Below are 15,082 nucleotides of genomic sequence, written 5' to 3'. Positions count from 1 at the left end.
CCTATAAAAATTGCCATTTAATGGTGTACACTCTGACTCTTTGTTTCTAAAGAGATTGTACCCCAAAGATGACGAAGATCATCGTCTTCTCTGCAACATTTCCTAAAATATCTGTGATTCTTTGGGACATGCGTTTTCTAGTATGACACATCTTCCTGTCTGGAACTCATACACATTTCTGTCCTAGACCCCTTAACCCCCCACCCTTTTTCCAGGTATGATTATCAATTTTCAACTCTTCAGCATTTAACATCCAGCTATTTGCAGGCTCAAAAGGCAAACTCAAGAGGAAAAGTCATACCCCTTGCCTGTTATTTTTTCATTTTCATGTTTTCTTTTCCCTTTCTTTTAGCTCCTTTTAAGTTGTCTGTCTTGGATATGTTTCCACCAGGACATTTAGGAGATGTACAATTTTGGAATAACACCGTCAGCAGTGGGGTTTTCATGATCAAGCTCTTCTTGGCTTTTGAGAGAAAAAAAATGTTCTCTATTAGCCAGTTAATTGCATCTATCAGTGGCCCAGCTCATCTTATCACAGCTGTTTAGGCATACTTTGAAAGGACTTTTCTCAGTTTATCAACTGATGCTCAAGAACATCTTTGTTGTGTGTAAAGTGATGACGTCACAAGTGGTACAAGGACCAAGCTACCCTTTGTCACAGACCATCTACACTTCCAGTATATTAAGCAACACCACGTCATAAGTTAAGGCCAAGTTTCCTCTGGATTTAACTGGCAGGTATAAATTTTTTGCTTGAGAAGGCCCTCATTTTCCTTAGTCCATAGAGCAAGAACCAAGAGCAGAATACATCACACTCCCTTGTAGTCATCTGGCCCTTTTAGCTTTTGGCATAGGCGTATGAGCTGCTGGGGCAAGGGTGGCTGCAGCTACGAAAATTATGTGATTTTTCAGGCAAAACGCTAATGATTCGGGTAACAACACTTGAGAGAAAACATTACACAGTAATGCTGTTGGCGTGATTTCCAAAACTCATAAATAAAGTTTCCAGTTATTTTATTTTTAGAACTTTTTCTCTTAATAATTTTTAGATTTTACTTGGATTGAGACTTGTTAGAATTTGATTGACTGATCGACTGATTGATTGATTGATTGATTGATTGAATATGCCAGCTTTGAATATAACTTTTTCAGGAATTACCATGTGGCATGAAATTTGCATGGGATGTAATTTTCATGAATATTTTCGCGGAGTTTTCATCGATCTGCAAAAATTAAATCCCATGAAAACATATGGCTGCCAAAAAAAATTCCGCAAAAATTTTAGTCTTTTACTTACATTGCTGAATTTCAATGAAACTGATTGCAAACAGTGTAACAAAAAGCACCATACGGCTTCCATTTTTATCACTTTTAAGTATTGAACATAAAATCCACGAAAAATTATTCCCAGGAGTAAAGTTTGAAATTCAAATTTGCTAAAATTTATTCCCGTGACACTTGAAAAATCCAAAACCTGTGAAATTAAACTCCTGCAAAAACTTCATGCCACACGGTATAGCAGTTTCCCTAGATGTGGGAATTGTGAACCTCTCTGTTTTTTGGGTAATTTGAATGCATTTGCATCACAATTTCCACAATCACACATTCAGGCATTGTGAAAATTTTCAGGCAAGGTCACTGCCCCCCCCCCCCCCCCCCTCCAAGTCCAGAAGTGCACGTATGCCAATGGCTTTGCCTCTTGCTTTTTTTCGGTTTCTCACTCAAAGAGCTAAGGGAAAAGAGGAATTGCTAGGAAGGGTATTAATCTTGACAGTAACAAAACTGTTACACTGGTCATGTGTACTAAAGGCATCCGTGTTTGAGTATCAATCGATAACCTCAATTGACCCTTATGCTCTATTGACATCTTGATCGATTCGATCAATACTTATTCAACACTGTCGATATCTCAGTCCACGGTCAGTCAAGAGTCACCTAATTTTCGCAGACATGCCTTTGTGTCTCGATTGATACACAAGTCAGTTGACACTTGGCCAACTATCAACCAACTGCCAACTGAGTGTTGATCGAGATGTCGATCAAGTGTCAGTCTAGTGTGGACCAAGTATCAATTGAGTGTCGATTGAGGGTAATCGATCGACACTCTACCAAGGATGCCTTTACTACACATGATCCACACAGATGGTAAATGTATAAACACCAACTTCTCAGAATTAATATTAGAAGAAACATTTGGCAATAATGTTAGTAAGAATTGAGTATGATTTTTGACAGTTTTTCTTGAAAAACTTTATTCTGTCACTTCTCAGTTCTCATGGAAACTCTAATAACAATTAAATATTTTTTTCAAATACAAAATATACTAGTGAAAATTTACAGTTGAAGTTCATTAGGTGTTTTTTTTACAGAATTGTTGTGCAAAGTGTCCTCTTTTTTAAAATGTTCAGCTTGAATGATTAAATATATATTTTTTATACATAGTTGTTCAAAAAAGGAAATGCAAATTAGCATTAGATTAAGCTTCCAAAGTACCCCAAAAGTAACTTGTCTCTTTCTTCCTTTACACTATTTACACAAGCAATGTTTGTTTATTTTAACAATTTTTTCAATTGCTTTTCCTGCAGACTGCTGATGATCATCTATAATTTTTATAATGTTTGCTTAATTTTTCATTAATCTACTATGCTTTTCAAGAAGTACTGTTTCAAGAAACACTGTGTGAATAACACAATGTACATGTAACTATTCTGGGCAAAGAACAATATTTACAGGTTTAAGAATGAGTTTGCACATTTGATTTTATGTAAAAAGAAAGAGATTGAAAAGTCTAAACTCCTTTCAGAGACTGGCACATTCCTCTGGGGAGGGGAAGAAAGTCTATTTGGTCCTTACCAACAAGTTTTGATATGGTCATTCGGCATTGGTCCTGTAGTGACACATATCTACATGTGCTGTCACACAGTTCTATTTCAGAGAGTGTTGATGTTGATGAAATGATTGGATATAGTTCTGATGCTTTGTCGCATAGCCCAGTAAAAGCAACTCCTAAAGATCTTCCATTCTTGAAGTATGAAAGAGTTCCTGCATCCATATCAAGGAGTACGCCGATGACTGTTGAATCATAAAAAGGGTCACAGTAACTTCTAACCTGGCCATTGTGCCAGACCTTGCCTTTGTAAGATAACCCCCAACTTTGCTCGTCTCGTCCAATCAAATCTACAAACTCAAAGTCAGTTGTCTGAAGCAAAGCCTCTTTGGTCCCAACACCAATCATGATTGATGTACCAAAAACAGAACTCAGTTTAACCTCCCAATAGTGCTGACCGTGTGTAAAAGCCTTTGTACCCCGCACACCGGCTGTTCCCGTACTCTCAATGACAGGGTCAATATAGAAGCAGGCTACTTTGTTATTGAGGCAAAGATACACTGAAGGTGACTTGTCTTCACTGCTCCACACCCACTGTTCATGGTAGGTTTCGGACCAGGGATGGAAGGACTCTGAGCCAACACTTTGTTGCTTGGAAATATGTCCTGTAAATGACACAATCAAAATGAACCATCAATCAATTTACAGATTACCACCAAGTAATTGCTCAGGTGCCAAAAATGATGTTGAAACTGCCGAGCACTTTTAAAAATAAAAAAAGCTGTCATAAATTTCATAGTGTGGTAAAGAAAAATACCCGGCGATTGCTGTCAAATTCCTTAACCTTCCTAACAAAAACCCAAACAAGTAATAGCGAACGAAATGGGGGCGTAGGTGTGTTAGCTAAAGAATGTTCACGACATCCAGCAGCTAAGAATAACAATTTTAGAATTGTTCAGTTGCCTGTTTTATCATAAAAGAAATATAATATTTGCTTGCACAAGCATATTTTAGTTCAGAAGGCCTTAGAGGCTTGACTTGGAATAGCCGGATGTTACTGTGGTTCGATCTTTTCTCGGATACTACATACAGGTCCATGGAAGCTACTGTCTTAAAAAATGTTGCCACTGCTGCGGTAATTGAAATAAATCTAACTGCAACAAAATAATATTCATCTCTAAGAGCAAACTAAGAAGCAATATCGAGGTACCGATGCAGTACAATCTCAACGACGAGATCTACGATGCGACTTAACGGAAGGATGTAAACAAACCCGAAAAGTGCACCTTGTCACGAATTTGCTGCAAACTACATGTACTACGACTGAAATCTAGAACTCAAAGGTTTAACTTCCAAGTGAAGAGTATATTGACTTCCTTACCCATATTTCGATCCTGTTTTCTAAAATTTCAGCTGAGTGGCGTTTTAAATTTCTGCAACTTCAGGTGTTTGTTTTGGATGTGATCTACGGTCGCAATAATCGAATAGTAGGTTTCTGGATACAGAACAAGGCTTCCCGAGTCACAAAACAACTTTTTGTCTGAAAGACTTCCTGTTACTTTTTCGCTGACACAATCGATTCAATTTTCAAGAGCTTAGAAAAAATGAATGTTGATTTCTTACTGATGCATTTCATTTCGTATTTTGCGACATAAACAACTTTTCAAACCCAGTGGCCAACCTGATGTGATCTCGTGACCACCCAATGACGATTTTGATTGGCTACACTGAAGCCCGCCAAACCGGAAAGGCTTGATTCTGTGTACGTGTTTTGTGCTTTGTACGTGCAAAATGGCCACAAGTACCTTTTTTAAAAATTTTGTATTTCTTAGCTTAGGATTCTTAGCAATTGTTTTTCGAAAAATGACCTAGTTTTAGAACTCAAATCAAATTCCCCTACAAAGTGTAAAGAAATCTTCCACTTCCTTGTTCGCGTGGTCGTGTGTCTCTATTCTCCGTTGCACAATCGCAGACTTCTAATTCTACGAATTAACCAGGTTAGAAAATTGGAAGTGATTTCACACCATTCCATCATACAGGAATACTCAATTTTTCTGCCGGCAACCTGCGGGCTACTCTGCAGAGGTTAAGGGTCGCTGCACATTGGAACAATAACAACGTCATAGACAACAGTGTGTCGTGCGTGTTATACAACGTAACGAGAAAACACGCGCGTTTCTGAAACGTGCGGAACAACCACGTGTGCAAACGCACGTCCGCTCATTAACTTGTTCGTTCACATCTTGGCAAACTCTATTTTTGCCTGATCGAAAAGTGACAACTGTGAGCAGATGGTCACGAAACTTCACCTCTGCTTCACTCTTCAGAAAACACGTACAAAACATCGCGACATGCGCAGAGGCGACGACCGTAAGATATGTAAAACTAGTCATTCGGCCGCTTGTAAATTTAAATCTCCCAGAATGTCAAAGAGTACAATCTTTTAGAGGAGTTCCGCGTCCTCCTGGGTTTGTGGTGCAGTCCTTTTGGGAATTCCTGTCACCTCATTTCAAAAGGGGCTTTGTTTAGAATATTTCCGTGCCATCTTGCATCACTTTACTGACGCAACAATGTTTACAGATACACCCTGAGTTCCCCCCCACCCTTGGTTGTATTCGCCTCGAATTATTAATCTTTCTGGTTTTACTTTGAAATTTTTTACCTTAAACTGAACACCACTGGTTTCAACGAGTTTGGTGGCTTCAACTTTTACATTTTTAAACACTTTTTTGCGGATCGAAGGAAGAATTGCGCTTACGTGAGCCCGCGTGTTAAGCAGAAGGGCTGCTCAGCAGGCTACGCCTTAGGAATATCATTTTTCAACGAAAACAAACAGAACTAGATAACCGCCTCACGGCAGGTCAGTTGAACGAAGTACAGGGAAGAGACGTTGTTTACAACTTCACAAGGAGAAGATTTTATCCCAAAGCTAATTGGGAATTTAGCCGTAAATCATGGCATTAGTCCACACAAGTTTCCGTGCAAACCCTTTCGAGAGCTCGAGACTATCACAACGCGAACTTCTCGAGCGCATCTTCAGCCAACACGGAGATGCAGACGAGCATGTTCATCACATGGACTATGAGGAAAGCTCGAGCGACTCGGGCTCGGACTATGAAATGGAAGAATCTCACGAAGGTTTGATTTCTGTGTTTTTGCTTGTAAAATGTGTCTTGGAGGGGAAATTCAAGGGCATAATTGTTGGTAAATGGGAAGGTTTTTGGACCGAGAGTTACATCGGAAGTGTAAACAGCTTGCAAGCGAAGCTGACATATGTCCTTTTCGTCAAAAAGCATTTCAGCTCTTGGTTGTTTTAGCTTTCATTTTCATTGAGATGTTTCCCTTTTTCTTTGAAAGACTTGTTATGCTACGTCAGTTTGATATTGTGACTCTCAACGCTCGAAGGAATCGTTAAAGAAGAACTTTGTACCTGTGCGGGAAAATAAAATTTTTAGCGAAATTTGCATATCAGATTATATCATTCTAAAGGTGCCAAAACCAGCTGTCCCCTTTCTAGTCTGGATAAAAAGCAATTATATTTTGAGAGCAGAACCCCTTTCTGACAGCCTTATAAATTATTATCGGCAATTCTACGCGGAACAACTCAAAGCAATGTTAAAAGCTTCAATTTGTATTCTCCACGTACCTCGTAATTTAAACTGCGAGTTTCTGAATGGATTGTCATTGAGATAGATAGATGGAGATAGATAGACAGAACTATTAAAATTTTTCACATTTTCAAAGCTTTACTCCATCACCTGAACGCCTTATGTTTTACTTTAATGAATGAATTTGAACAAGAAAATAAACTAACTTTTCGACCTTGTGGCTGTCACGAACCATTGCGTACTTTAGTTTACGAAATATCACATTCTTTTACGTCAGCCTTACAAGCTTGAATCTGTTTCCGGCAACTGAAAAGACACGTATGCTAAATGTCAATAAATAACCTTACTCGTTCCTCTTCTTGTCCTTGCAAAGTTAGCGACAATGAAATTGTATACTAGCATGTTGCTAACGTGTGATTACGACTAATTCATCACGGGAAAAATCCTGAGGTTTATACAACTACTGAGTGTGCATAGTTCCTGTAAAATTATAATTGGCAAAGAAATATTGAACCAGTAAAAAAGGTTATTAACAGTGCGTTTTGATGCCTTTGAGAAAAACAATATTTCTAAGAGATCAGGCATTCTTTCTCCTGCCTTGTAATAATTTTTGATGTAATGATATTGCATGGACATACTATGTTTTAAAGGTTTTTTCCTTCCCATTAATCTATTTGGTTAGTTTGCCAATCTGGAACACACTATTTTATGTTGAGAATGTTATTTTCTTTCACTGTTATTCAACACTGAGACTCTACTCAGGTGTTAAATATCTTTGTCATAGCCAAATTTGTCCTCGTTTCATTTTTCAACTCAAATACTTTCATTAACTTTTGCAGTTTCCCATAACTAATAATTCTAAGGCTGAAAAAATTGTGGATTACCAGTTGGAATTAAATTTCTGGCTATTCGTCAGTGCAATTTTAAATTATTCATGGTGAAAAAGGCTTCTGTTGACTAACATTGTCTTGTAAATAATCGATATTGTTGTTGGAAAATTGTATATTGGCAAGTGAAAAAATCAAATTTGCTCTTGCATTCATTGCAAAACCAGTTCACCACAAATGGAGAAAATGCAGATGCTTTTCTTTTCAACCTCATGTAAATTTTGTTTGAAAGGCATCTTGTAATAACGGGGGATCCAAAACAAATTACATTGGTGGCAAGTAATAACATCTAGCTGTTTCAGTGTGCGATAATCTGTCACAACATGCAGAATTCCGAAAAAAACAACAAAAGTTTTTATCTTGATAAAGTCCATAGAGAAAGCATGCAGGAAATAATTAGCATATCAATACTAACCATAGCTGGTTAAAATTACCTGTTGTCAGCTGATTAACTTGAAATCCCTGTCAATTGTTTCCAACTGTCTTAGTAGTCAAGTCCATGTTATTGCTTTTTAGCTGCAGGTTGAGAGATGGTACAGTTAAAGTGCTTGTTGGTCTACTAATGGTTGCCTTCCTTCTCCATGTCAAGACACTATGTCTTGATGAAAAAGGAAGTGTTTTTGAGGTTTAAAGGTAAAGTGAAATACCTATACTGACTTGATTCTAATGTCAGTGTTGTGGTTGTGCTTGTTGGTGCCGTATTTGTGTGTTGTTGTTTTTGATGATGATGAGGATGATGACGTTCTCATTGTCAGTCGTAGTGTGTGTTTTACAAAAGATGGTTATTTGTGTATCTGTTTGTACCTTATTCATTGTCTTGTATGGGCTGCATCATTTACCAAAAGGAGTTTGAAATGATGTTTAGGCACTTCGAAATGCAAAAATAGGTTGAAATTTTGACATCTTATTACTCTGTGATTCAATGGCTTTGTAATTAGCATTGCAGCCTATACAGAGGCATCATTAATAAATTAAAGGGAATGATTCTCAGTACCATTTAGTGTATCTCTGTTTTGAGTGGTTGACTTCCTTCCCCAGTTGAGACTTCAGAAGTCTTGATAAAAAAGGAAGAATAGGGCTTACATGTAGAACTGTGCTATGATTCATGTAAACTTTATCTGTTTTAAAACTGTCTGTGACATGTTTTAATTTTATTTAAAGATTGTGTTTTAGTTGATCTATGATTGATTGCTAGTATATTTTAGCATAACTTAAAATAAGTGTATCATTTGTTGAGTATATTACGTAACCATAGTTTGCATCTAAGCATGAGCAAGTCAGGAAAACATATGATCTATATGGCTATCAAATGTTGGGTGATTCCTTATCACTCATTTGGAGTATGGCAGGTCATAATACAACACCAGCTGTGATGTACTTTGGGGATGAAAGTTCATGTTACAAATTATCTACCAAAGTTCAAAGGGGTGATGACAAATCATGCAACGTTTAATACCCAGGGGTGCCGTTAACTTTTTCTGCAAGAGGGCAACTCATTTTCACAGGCTGACAAAACGTTTTGAACTGAACTTCTTTGTAAAAAAGGACTTTCCTCTAGACGTTCAAACCAGGCAGGCAAACCTGTCCTCACAGCCGGTCAATTTGCCTAGTGGGCGGCCCTTAATGAAACCCCTAAATTAACCCATTTATACAATGTTCTTTAATTTGTGACATATTCAATTCATATCAAGTTGAAGTCACCTTGGTACTTGCAACTGAATGGGAGCAATTTAAAGTGACCACCATTTTACAAACAAACAACCAGAGTGATGAAGATCTAATGACTCAAAAGTGTCAGCTGTCTCAATCTAACTAGTGATTAGTTTTAGTTTTCAAAGTTATTATTAATGTTACCTTTATTTAACCTTTGTCTTGTCCCTTATTCATCAGACTATGACTGGAAGTGGGATCCCACGACACTTTCATCGTCAGTATGCCTAACACGTAGTAATAAAGAAGTGTTGTTCCACCCTGATTACAGCTGTGGAACTGCAGCAGCAAAAGGCTCAGAGCCCCTTTGTCAGGGGGGAGAGTACTACTGGGAAATCAAGATGACCAGTGCAGTCTATGGTACAGACATGGTAGGTCATGTTCTCCACTACTGTTCTGGAACAATTTGAGTGAGACAAAAAAACAACAAGCAGTAGACATGACAAAGAGCTGGAAATGGCAACTGATGACTTGATAATGTTTTGCAACACTGAATACCTACCAGGACTGAATACACTATATTATACAATACTGGACACAGAAATTACACAAAAGATATAATTGTAACTGGTGACAAGCAATTATGATGCATTTGGGACAAGGCAGACCCGTTGACTCAGACAGACTTTATTAACTGGACATACTCAACAACTTGCAACTGCAACATCCACTCTGGAAAATCAAAATGGGTACTCTCGCCAGACAAAGGCATACTTTGCACAGACTCTCACTACGCTATTCAACTTGACATACACAGTTATAAGTCTTAAAGCATCCACTTAATGGAAAATCAAACAAATTAACACAGCTCTCAAACAGTTGGACAACAATGAGTGTACAGACCTCTACAACTGACAGGAACTGTTGACATACTGTATCCTTTTAATATAGCTGTTGATTAATTCTTCATTAATGCCATAACATAATAAAGCATACATGTATAGTGAAGTCAGGTGATGTGTAGTTTCTGACACAAAAATCAGTTGCAGAAAATTATGTTACTCCTAGGACAGAATTATTTTTGCCGAGGATGATTTTAATCAAATGTGATATAAGTTTATAATAATAGTACACTTGGCCAAGGGATTGTGCCCTTCATGTCCTATAAATCTGTTTTGTATTGGTTTCCAGTTATGTTAGTAGATGTTCCCATGGAATTAAGTGTCAATACCTTAATCATGACAATCCCCCTTATTTAGTTTATTATAATGTATTGTAAATTGAGTGCATTTCTTGTGACTGTTCTCTTTGTAACATCGCCAAAATAGCCCACTGATCTAGTCATCCATGTAGATCTAGAGCTATTTCAGTTAATAATGTTATGAGAGAACAGACTCACAAGAAAAACTGACCTCCTTTTGTAAGTTGATTGGCAGGTCAGTTGGTTGTGATAAAAGACTCAATTTGTGGTTCATTTCTTAACAGATGCTGGGAGTATGCACCAGTGACTTGGATGTAACACAATACAAAACATCTTTCTGTAGCCTCATTGGCAAGGATAGTAACAGCTGGGGGCTATCTTACATTGGTAATTTTCATCATAAAGGAAAAACCCAGAAATACACCTCAAGGTTTGACCATGGTGCAGTAATTGGAGTTCATTTGGATGCGTGGCATGGAAAACTGTCATTCTTTAAAGACAATGAGCCCCTAGGTGTGGCAGCGAAAGGACTTACTGGTAAAACACTTTATCCCATTGTATCTTCGACTGCAGCTAGAACAAAGATGAAGTTACAACGTAGTTCGTCAACATGTTTTTCGCTGAAATATATTTGTTGTGCAGCTATTGGTAAAAGTCTACCAAATTTTGAAGCACTCCAGTCTCTACCCATCCCCCCAGGAGTCAAAAGGCATCTTTGTAATGAACTTGATTGGATCTTGAAGGTCCATTTACCTTCGCAAGGGAACAGTGATGATGATGTGTGATATCAAGGCATTTAAAGTATTTATTTTATAAAAAAATTTAGTTTCATGTACATAGCAATGGACTTGGCAGCTTCTGTTTGTAAGACTGACCTGCAAGAGTAGCTGAGCTGGTATGATAAAGGTCATAAAATTCTTGACTAGCTGAGATAGATTCTCAATGTTTTGTTGACACAATTAGCAGCTACATGAATGAATTGATTAGACTTCTCTTTAGTAAAGCTGGCTGGTAATAGCTAAATTATTTGCTATCATGCTATTATTTTCCCAAATGAATACAGTGGGAGTAAGTTATAGTCATGCGGTACGAATGCGTTAAAGTAAAGCTGACTGGAAATGTTGAATTGCTAAATTATTTTCTTTGCTGCTGTTCTTAATGTAGTCTTTTTTGAGTAAGATTGCAAGATCCCTGCTTTTCTAGAATATGATTCTCCAATCCTTGAACACAGTAAAGAAATGACAAATTTATGGGACATGGGTCAGCAGTGTAGTACCCAAGTGCTTGGCAAAGCTTAAAATTGGCTTTAAGTTAAGTTAAATGACAGGCTTAGAAGGTTTGGTGTTATTGTTTTTTTTACTGGGGAAGTTATATGTAAGATTTCTATTTTGAATTTGTTTACAAAATGTTGGTAAAAAAAGAGAATATTTGAACAGAGGATAAGACAGATAGCTAATAGGAAAATATTTATTATTGACTATTTTGAATTCTGTTGTGTACACATGTATGATATGTTCATTTGATATTGTTATGGAAATAGAAGGGAGAAAATCGTGTAAGATATGCCAGATAATTTGGTATTTGCTGCAGCCATATTGATCTGCTTAATATTCCTTGAAAAAACAAAATTATCTATATTTTTGTTGACCAGTCAAAAAAGTTTTGATCACTCTAATCGAAAATAAAGTATTTGTTGAGTTATCGAAAGTGTAATTTGACTTGACAGTATACGTAGTAAATTGGTTTCATATTACTTAAATACTTTATTTTTTGGCCTGATAATTTGCAATCAAAGACACACACTAGCTACACAATAGCAAATTAAATCTTTTGACTTTGATCCTCCACCACAATACCAGTATCTTTTCCCTTAGCTCACTGAGCAAGAACCGAACAATAAGTGACAGCAAAAATGATCATGGGAACACAAGGTGGCGTGACTGTTTCCCCAGGGAGGACTCGCATATTAACAGGATGGAGGTGCTCGTTGAAAATTTCGAAGAGAACCCCTAATAGGTACCAAGATAATGTCTTGTGAAGATGGCTTGAAATTTCTTTTCACCCCTAAGAGGTACCAATTCTAAACTCACCTTTTTTCGGCTCAATACCCCAAAAGGTACCCCAAAAAGGAACCCAAAAGGTACCCCAAAAAGGTACCCAAAAGGTACCTCAAAAAGGTACCCCAAAAGGTACCCCAAAAAGGTACCTCAAAAAGGTACCCCAAAAAGGTACCGCAAAAGCTCCCTAAGAGGTACCAAAACCCCCTTTTTTTTAACCCCTAAAAGGTATGACGAGCACCCCCGTCCTTTTAAAATGGGAGTTCCCCGGGATTGTTTCACCCCCAAGCTGTTACACTTCTTTTTCTCTTAATGCTCAATCAACCAGCGGAAAAGAGGTAGATGAGATACTGCTCGTTGTCTTAACTCCCAACCAAAAATTAAGAAATCAATGTCAACCAGCACTTCAAATTTATTTACTAGTCTGAATCGGTCTAGAGGCTAACTGTCACCAGATAGACTCCAAATGGTCTTTTGCACTCATTTGTGTTCTCTGAACAGATCTGCGATCAGTCGTTCTTTTGTTTTTTTTTTTTTGGCGAACGAGGAAAGAAAACAAACAAACAAAAAAACTTTTCCCGTTCGCCTAAAAAGAACGCCTGATCGCAGGTTTTTGCGTGACGATCCATGACGCCGCCTTAATCGCCCCAAAATTAGTAGGGCGGCGTGTGTGCGATTTGCTCTTTTACAAGCACGTTACGCGTGAATTTCCGTGATAAGTGAACGTTCTTTGATTTTTAGAATAGAAGGAAGAGGTCTGGAAGGATGCCATTCATTCAAAGTAAATAGAGTCTAAAAAACATCAATAAACCGTAGCAGACGTGACACCATTGTCTGGTCGTTTTCGTCCTTTTCTTGTCCTAGTGACTTCGATGACTCTTTCAAGAACTTCGTGGATCTTCATGGTACTGTAGATACTGTAGGACCCTGCAGGTCCAAAGAATTGTGACACAATAGGAATAATTCAAAATAGTTAAAATTTGCACAAGAACTATGAGTTTCAGTGTTATTTTCGTCCATTTGGCCGTGGTGGTGCGTCAGACCCCCCCGGGGGCGGGGTTCCTCCAGAAATATTGAGTAGGTGTGTGCGGCCCGCTTCCCAAAACCCTTACCCTATTTATGACCAAAATCTGCGATATTCCCTACCCTATCTATGACCTGACCAAAAATTCGAAACTCTATTTATGACCTGACCCTTAAATCAAAACCCTGTTTCAGACCTGCGTTATGATTGGTTCCCTAGTTCAGACCAATGTTAAGTTACCATAAACATAATTTGTGAAGAGCTTTTGTTGGTTTTCCTTTCGACAATGATGAAAAAGTGGCTTCTTCTTAAAAACTTACCCATATGAAGGTTAGAGTGCAAAAACCATACCCTATTTATGACCAAAATCAGCTAAATTCTATACCCTATTTATGACCAAAATGGCTGAAAAACCATACCCTTTGGGGCTGCACATACCTATATAGCCCATATAAGGGAGTACCCCCCCCCCCGGGGTCAGACCATATTCGAATCCGACTATCGTATGAAAGGTCTGAAAGGATGTCGTCCCAAACGGGCTGAAACGAAAAGAGACGTTAGAAGCTGTTAGAGGGGGCGTAGACGTCTTCTCAATTCGTATACAGGACCAAATTTGCCTGTAAACAGGCTCCCGATTGTGTCAAAGGGGAAGGAAAAACAGGCGGGCAGAGCCAGCCGAGATCGAGAGCCTGAGAGTGTTACCAAGCCAGGAAAATTCCCACCCCGCTAAGCTCGCTTCTCTCGCCTAATTTTTTTCGCACTCATCGGGAGCCTGTCTACAAACAATGCTAACTCTCCCAGATTATCCAGACTGAATCTCCTGGTCTGCCTTAAGGTGGAATGGTCCCCTAAAATGGACGAAAAAGTTTGTTTAAATATGGTGAAGACAGATCAATCCGCCTTAGGAAAAAAGATGGCGATTGGTACGTTTACCCATAATTCTTAGTTAAAGGAAACTTAAAAAACGCTCGTAAAAACGTACATAAACGTTCTAAAACCTTCAAACGGAAACCTAACATACACAATTTCGATAGCACAGGGCCAAATACCGCAAAAATCTGGCTTTCCTTGTACTTTACAGGTTGTATTAGGCTCGCATGGTATTGTGGTAAACTGTACAGCCGCCATCTTTTTTCCTACGGAGGATTGTGCGCGATTGCACTCATGAAGAGAAAATAGATTTTGAAGGTTTTATTGAAAATGGTTGCTATGGCAACCAGCTACAGCCTTTTTAGGTTTTAGTCTATAACATTGACGCCAACAGTTCCTGCTCTTTGACAAAACAAGATTTGATTTTCAAACAAGCATATCTTGTAAGTTTCTGTTTCATTCTATGCAATAAACTAAAGTTTTTGCAGATAACTCTTGTTCTCCGTGCTTTCTACAGGCTTTATTTGTAAATTACCTTATTTTGCACCAAACCCAGGGAACAAATTACCTAGTGTCACGTGACAGACGTTAAAATGTTATGAATTTTTTAGTTTATTGCATCACGACGCTATTGGTCTTTGATTACCCCAAATTTCAGGAATGGCCGGAGACCAAGAGTAGAAACTTGGCGTGAAGTCAGTTGATGTCAAAGTAGACCTTTGGGAAAAATTTCTTGTTTCAAGTTTCCTGCATGATGGATTAAGCATTTAGCAAGCCAAACATTGCTGGGGAAGGTGCAGATTGGATCTTGGCGGGGGGGGGGGGAGGGGGCAGGGGGCGGGGGGATGTGTTGTAATGGTTGTTCTATTTTGTAAGAAGTTTCCACAGTTGTAGGAAATGTTCCTTTTCATAAGGGAAGTGAATGGGCCTGTGATGGTAAATCAGGCAAAGCTTTTCC

At 38.2% G+C, this 15,082-nt stretch overlaps 2 protein-coding genes across 6 annotated transcripts; one reads left to right on the top strand and one right to left on the bottom strand.

Moving 5' to 3' along the window:
* Positions 1-1,650: 1,650 nt before the first annotated feature.
* LOC145489348 (SPRY domain-containing SOCS box protein 3-like) lies at positions 1,651-4,450 on the bottom strand. The gene is made up of 2 exons (XM_081468314.1): positions 4,209-4,450; positions 1,651-3,492 (listed from the first exon to the last, which is right to left on the bottom strand). The coding sequence occupies exons 1-2, from the start codon at positions 4,210-4,212 to the stop codon at positions 2,789-2,791; spliced, it is 708 nt and encodes a 235-aa protein (XP_081324440.1). The 5' UTR covers positions 4,213-4,450; the 3' UTR covers positions 1,651-2,788.
* Positions 4,451-5,561: 1,111 nt separating this feature from the next.
* On the top strand, positions 5,562-12,759 carry LOC145489347 (SPRY domain-containing SOCS box protein 3-like). 5 transcript variants are annotated; one of them, XR_014049590.1, is made up of 4 exons: positions 5,562-5,965; positions 9,213-9,403; positions 10,458-12,289; positions 12,389-12,756. XR_014049590.1 is itself a non-coding variant. In XM_081468313.1 (4 exons), the coding sequence occupies exons 2-4, from the start codon at positions 7,904-7,906 to the stop codon at positions 10,956-10,958; spliced, it is 744 nt and encodes a 247-aa protein (XP_081324439.1). In that variant the 5' UTR covers positions 5,875-5,965; positions 7,839-7,903; the 3' UTR covers positions 10,959-12,759. The 5 variants fall into 5 exon arrangements, 3 of the variants coding, with proteins under 3 accessions (XP_081324437.1, XP_081324438.1, XP_081324439.1); XR_014049589.1 differs by having other exon boundaries at positions 12,363-12,756; XM_081468313.1 differs by adding an exon at positions 7,839-7,955 and having other exon boundaries at positions 5,875-5,965; positions 10,458-12,759.
* Positions 12,760-15,082: the final 2,323 nt, after the last annotated feature.

Source organism: Orbicella franksi, chromosome 6, assembly GCF_964199315.1.
Source record: "Orbicella franksi chromosome 6, jaOrbFran1.1, whole genome shotgun sequence".
NCBI lineage: Eukaryota > Metazoa > Cnidaria > Anthozoa > Scleractinia > Merulinidae > Orbicella > Orbicella franksi.
Note: the sequence above shows the minus strand (reverse complement) of the source record. Positions and strands in the feature narration are given on the sequence as shown.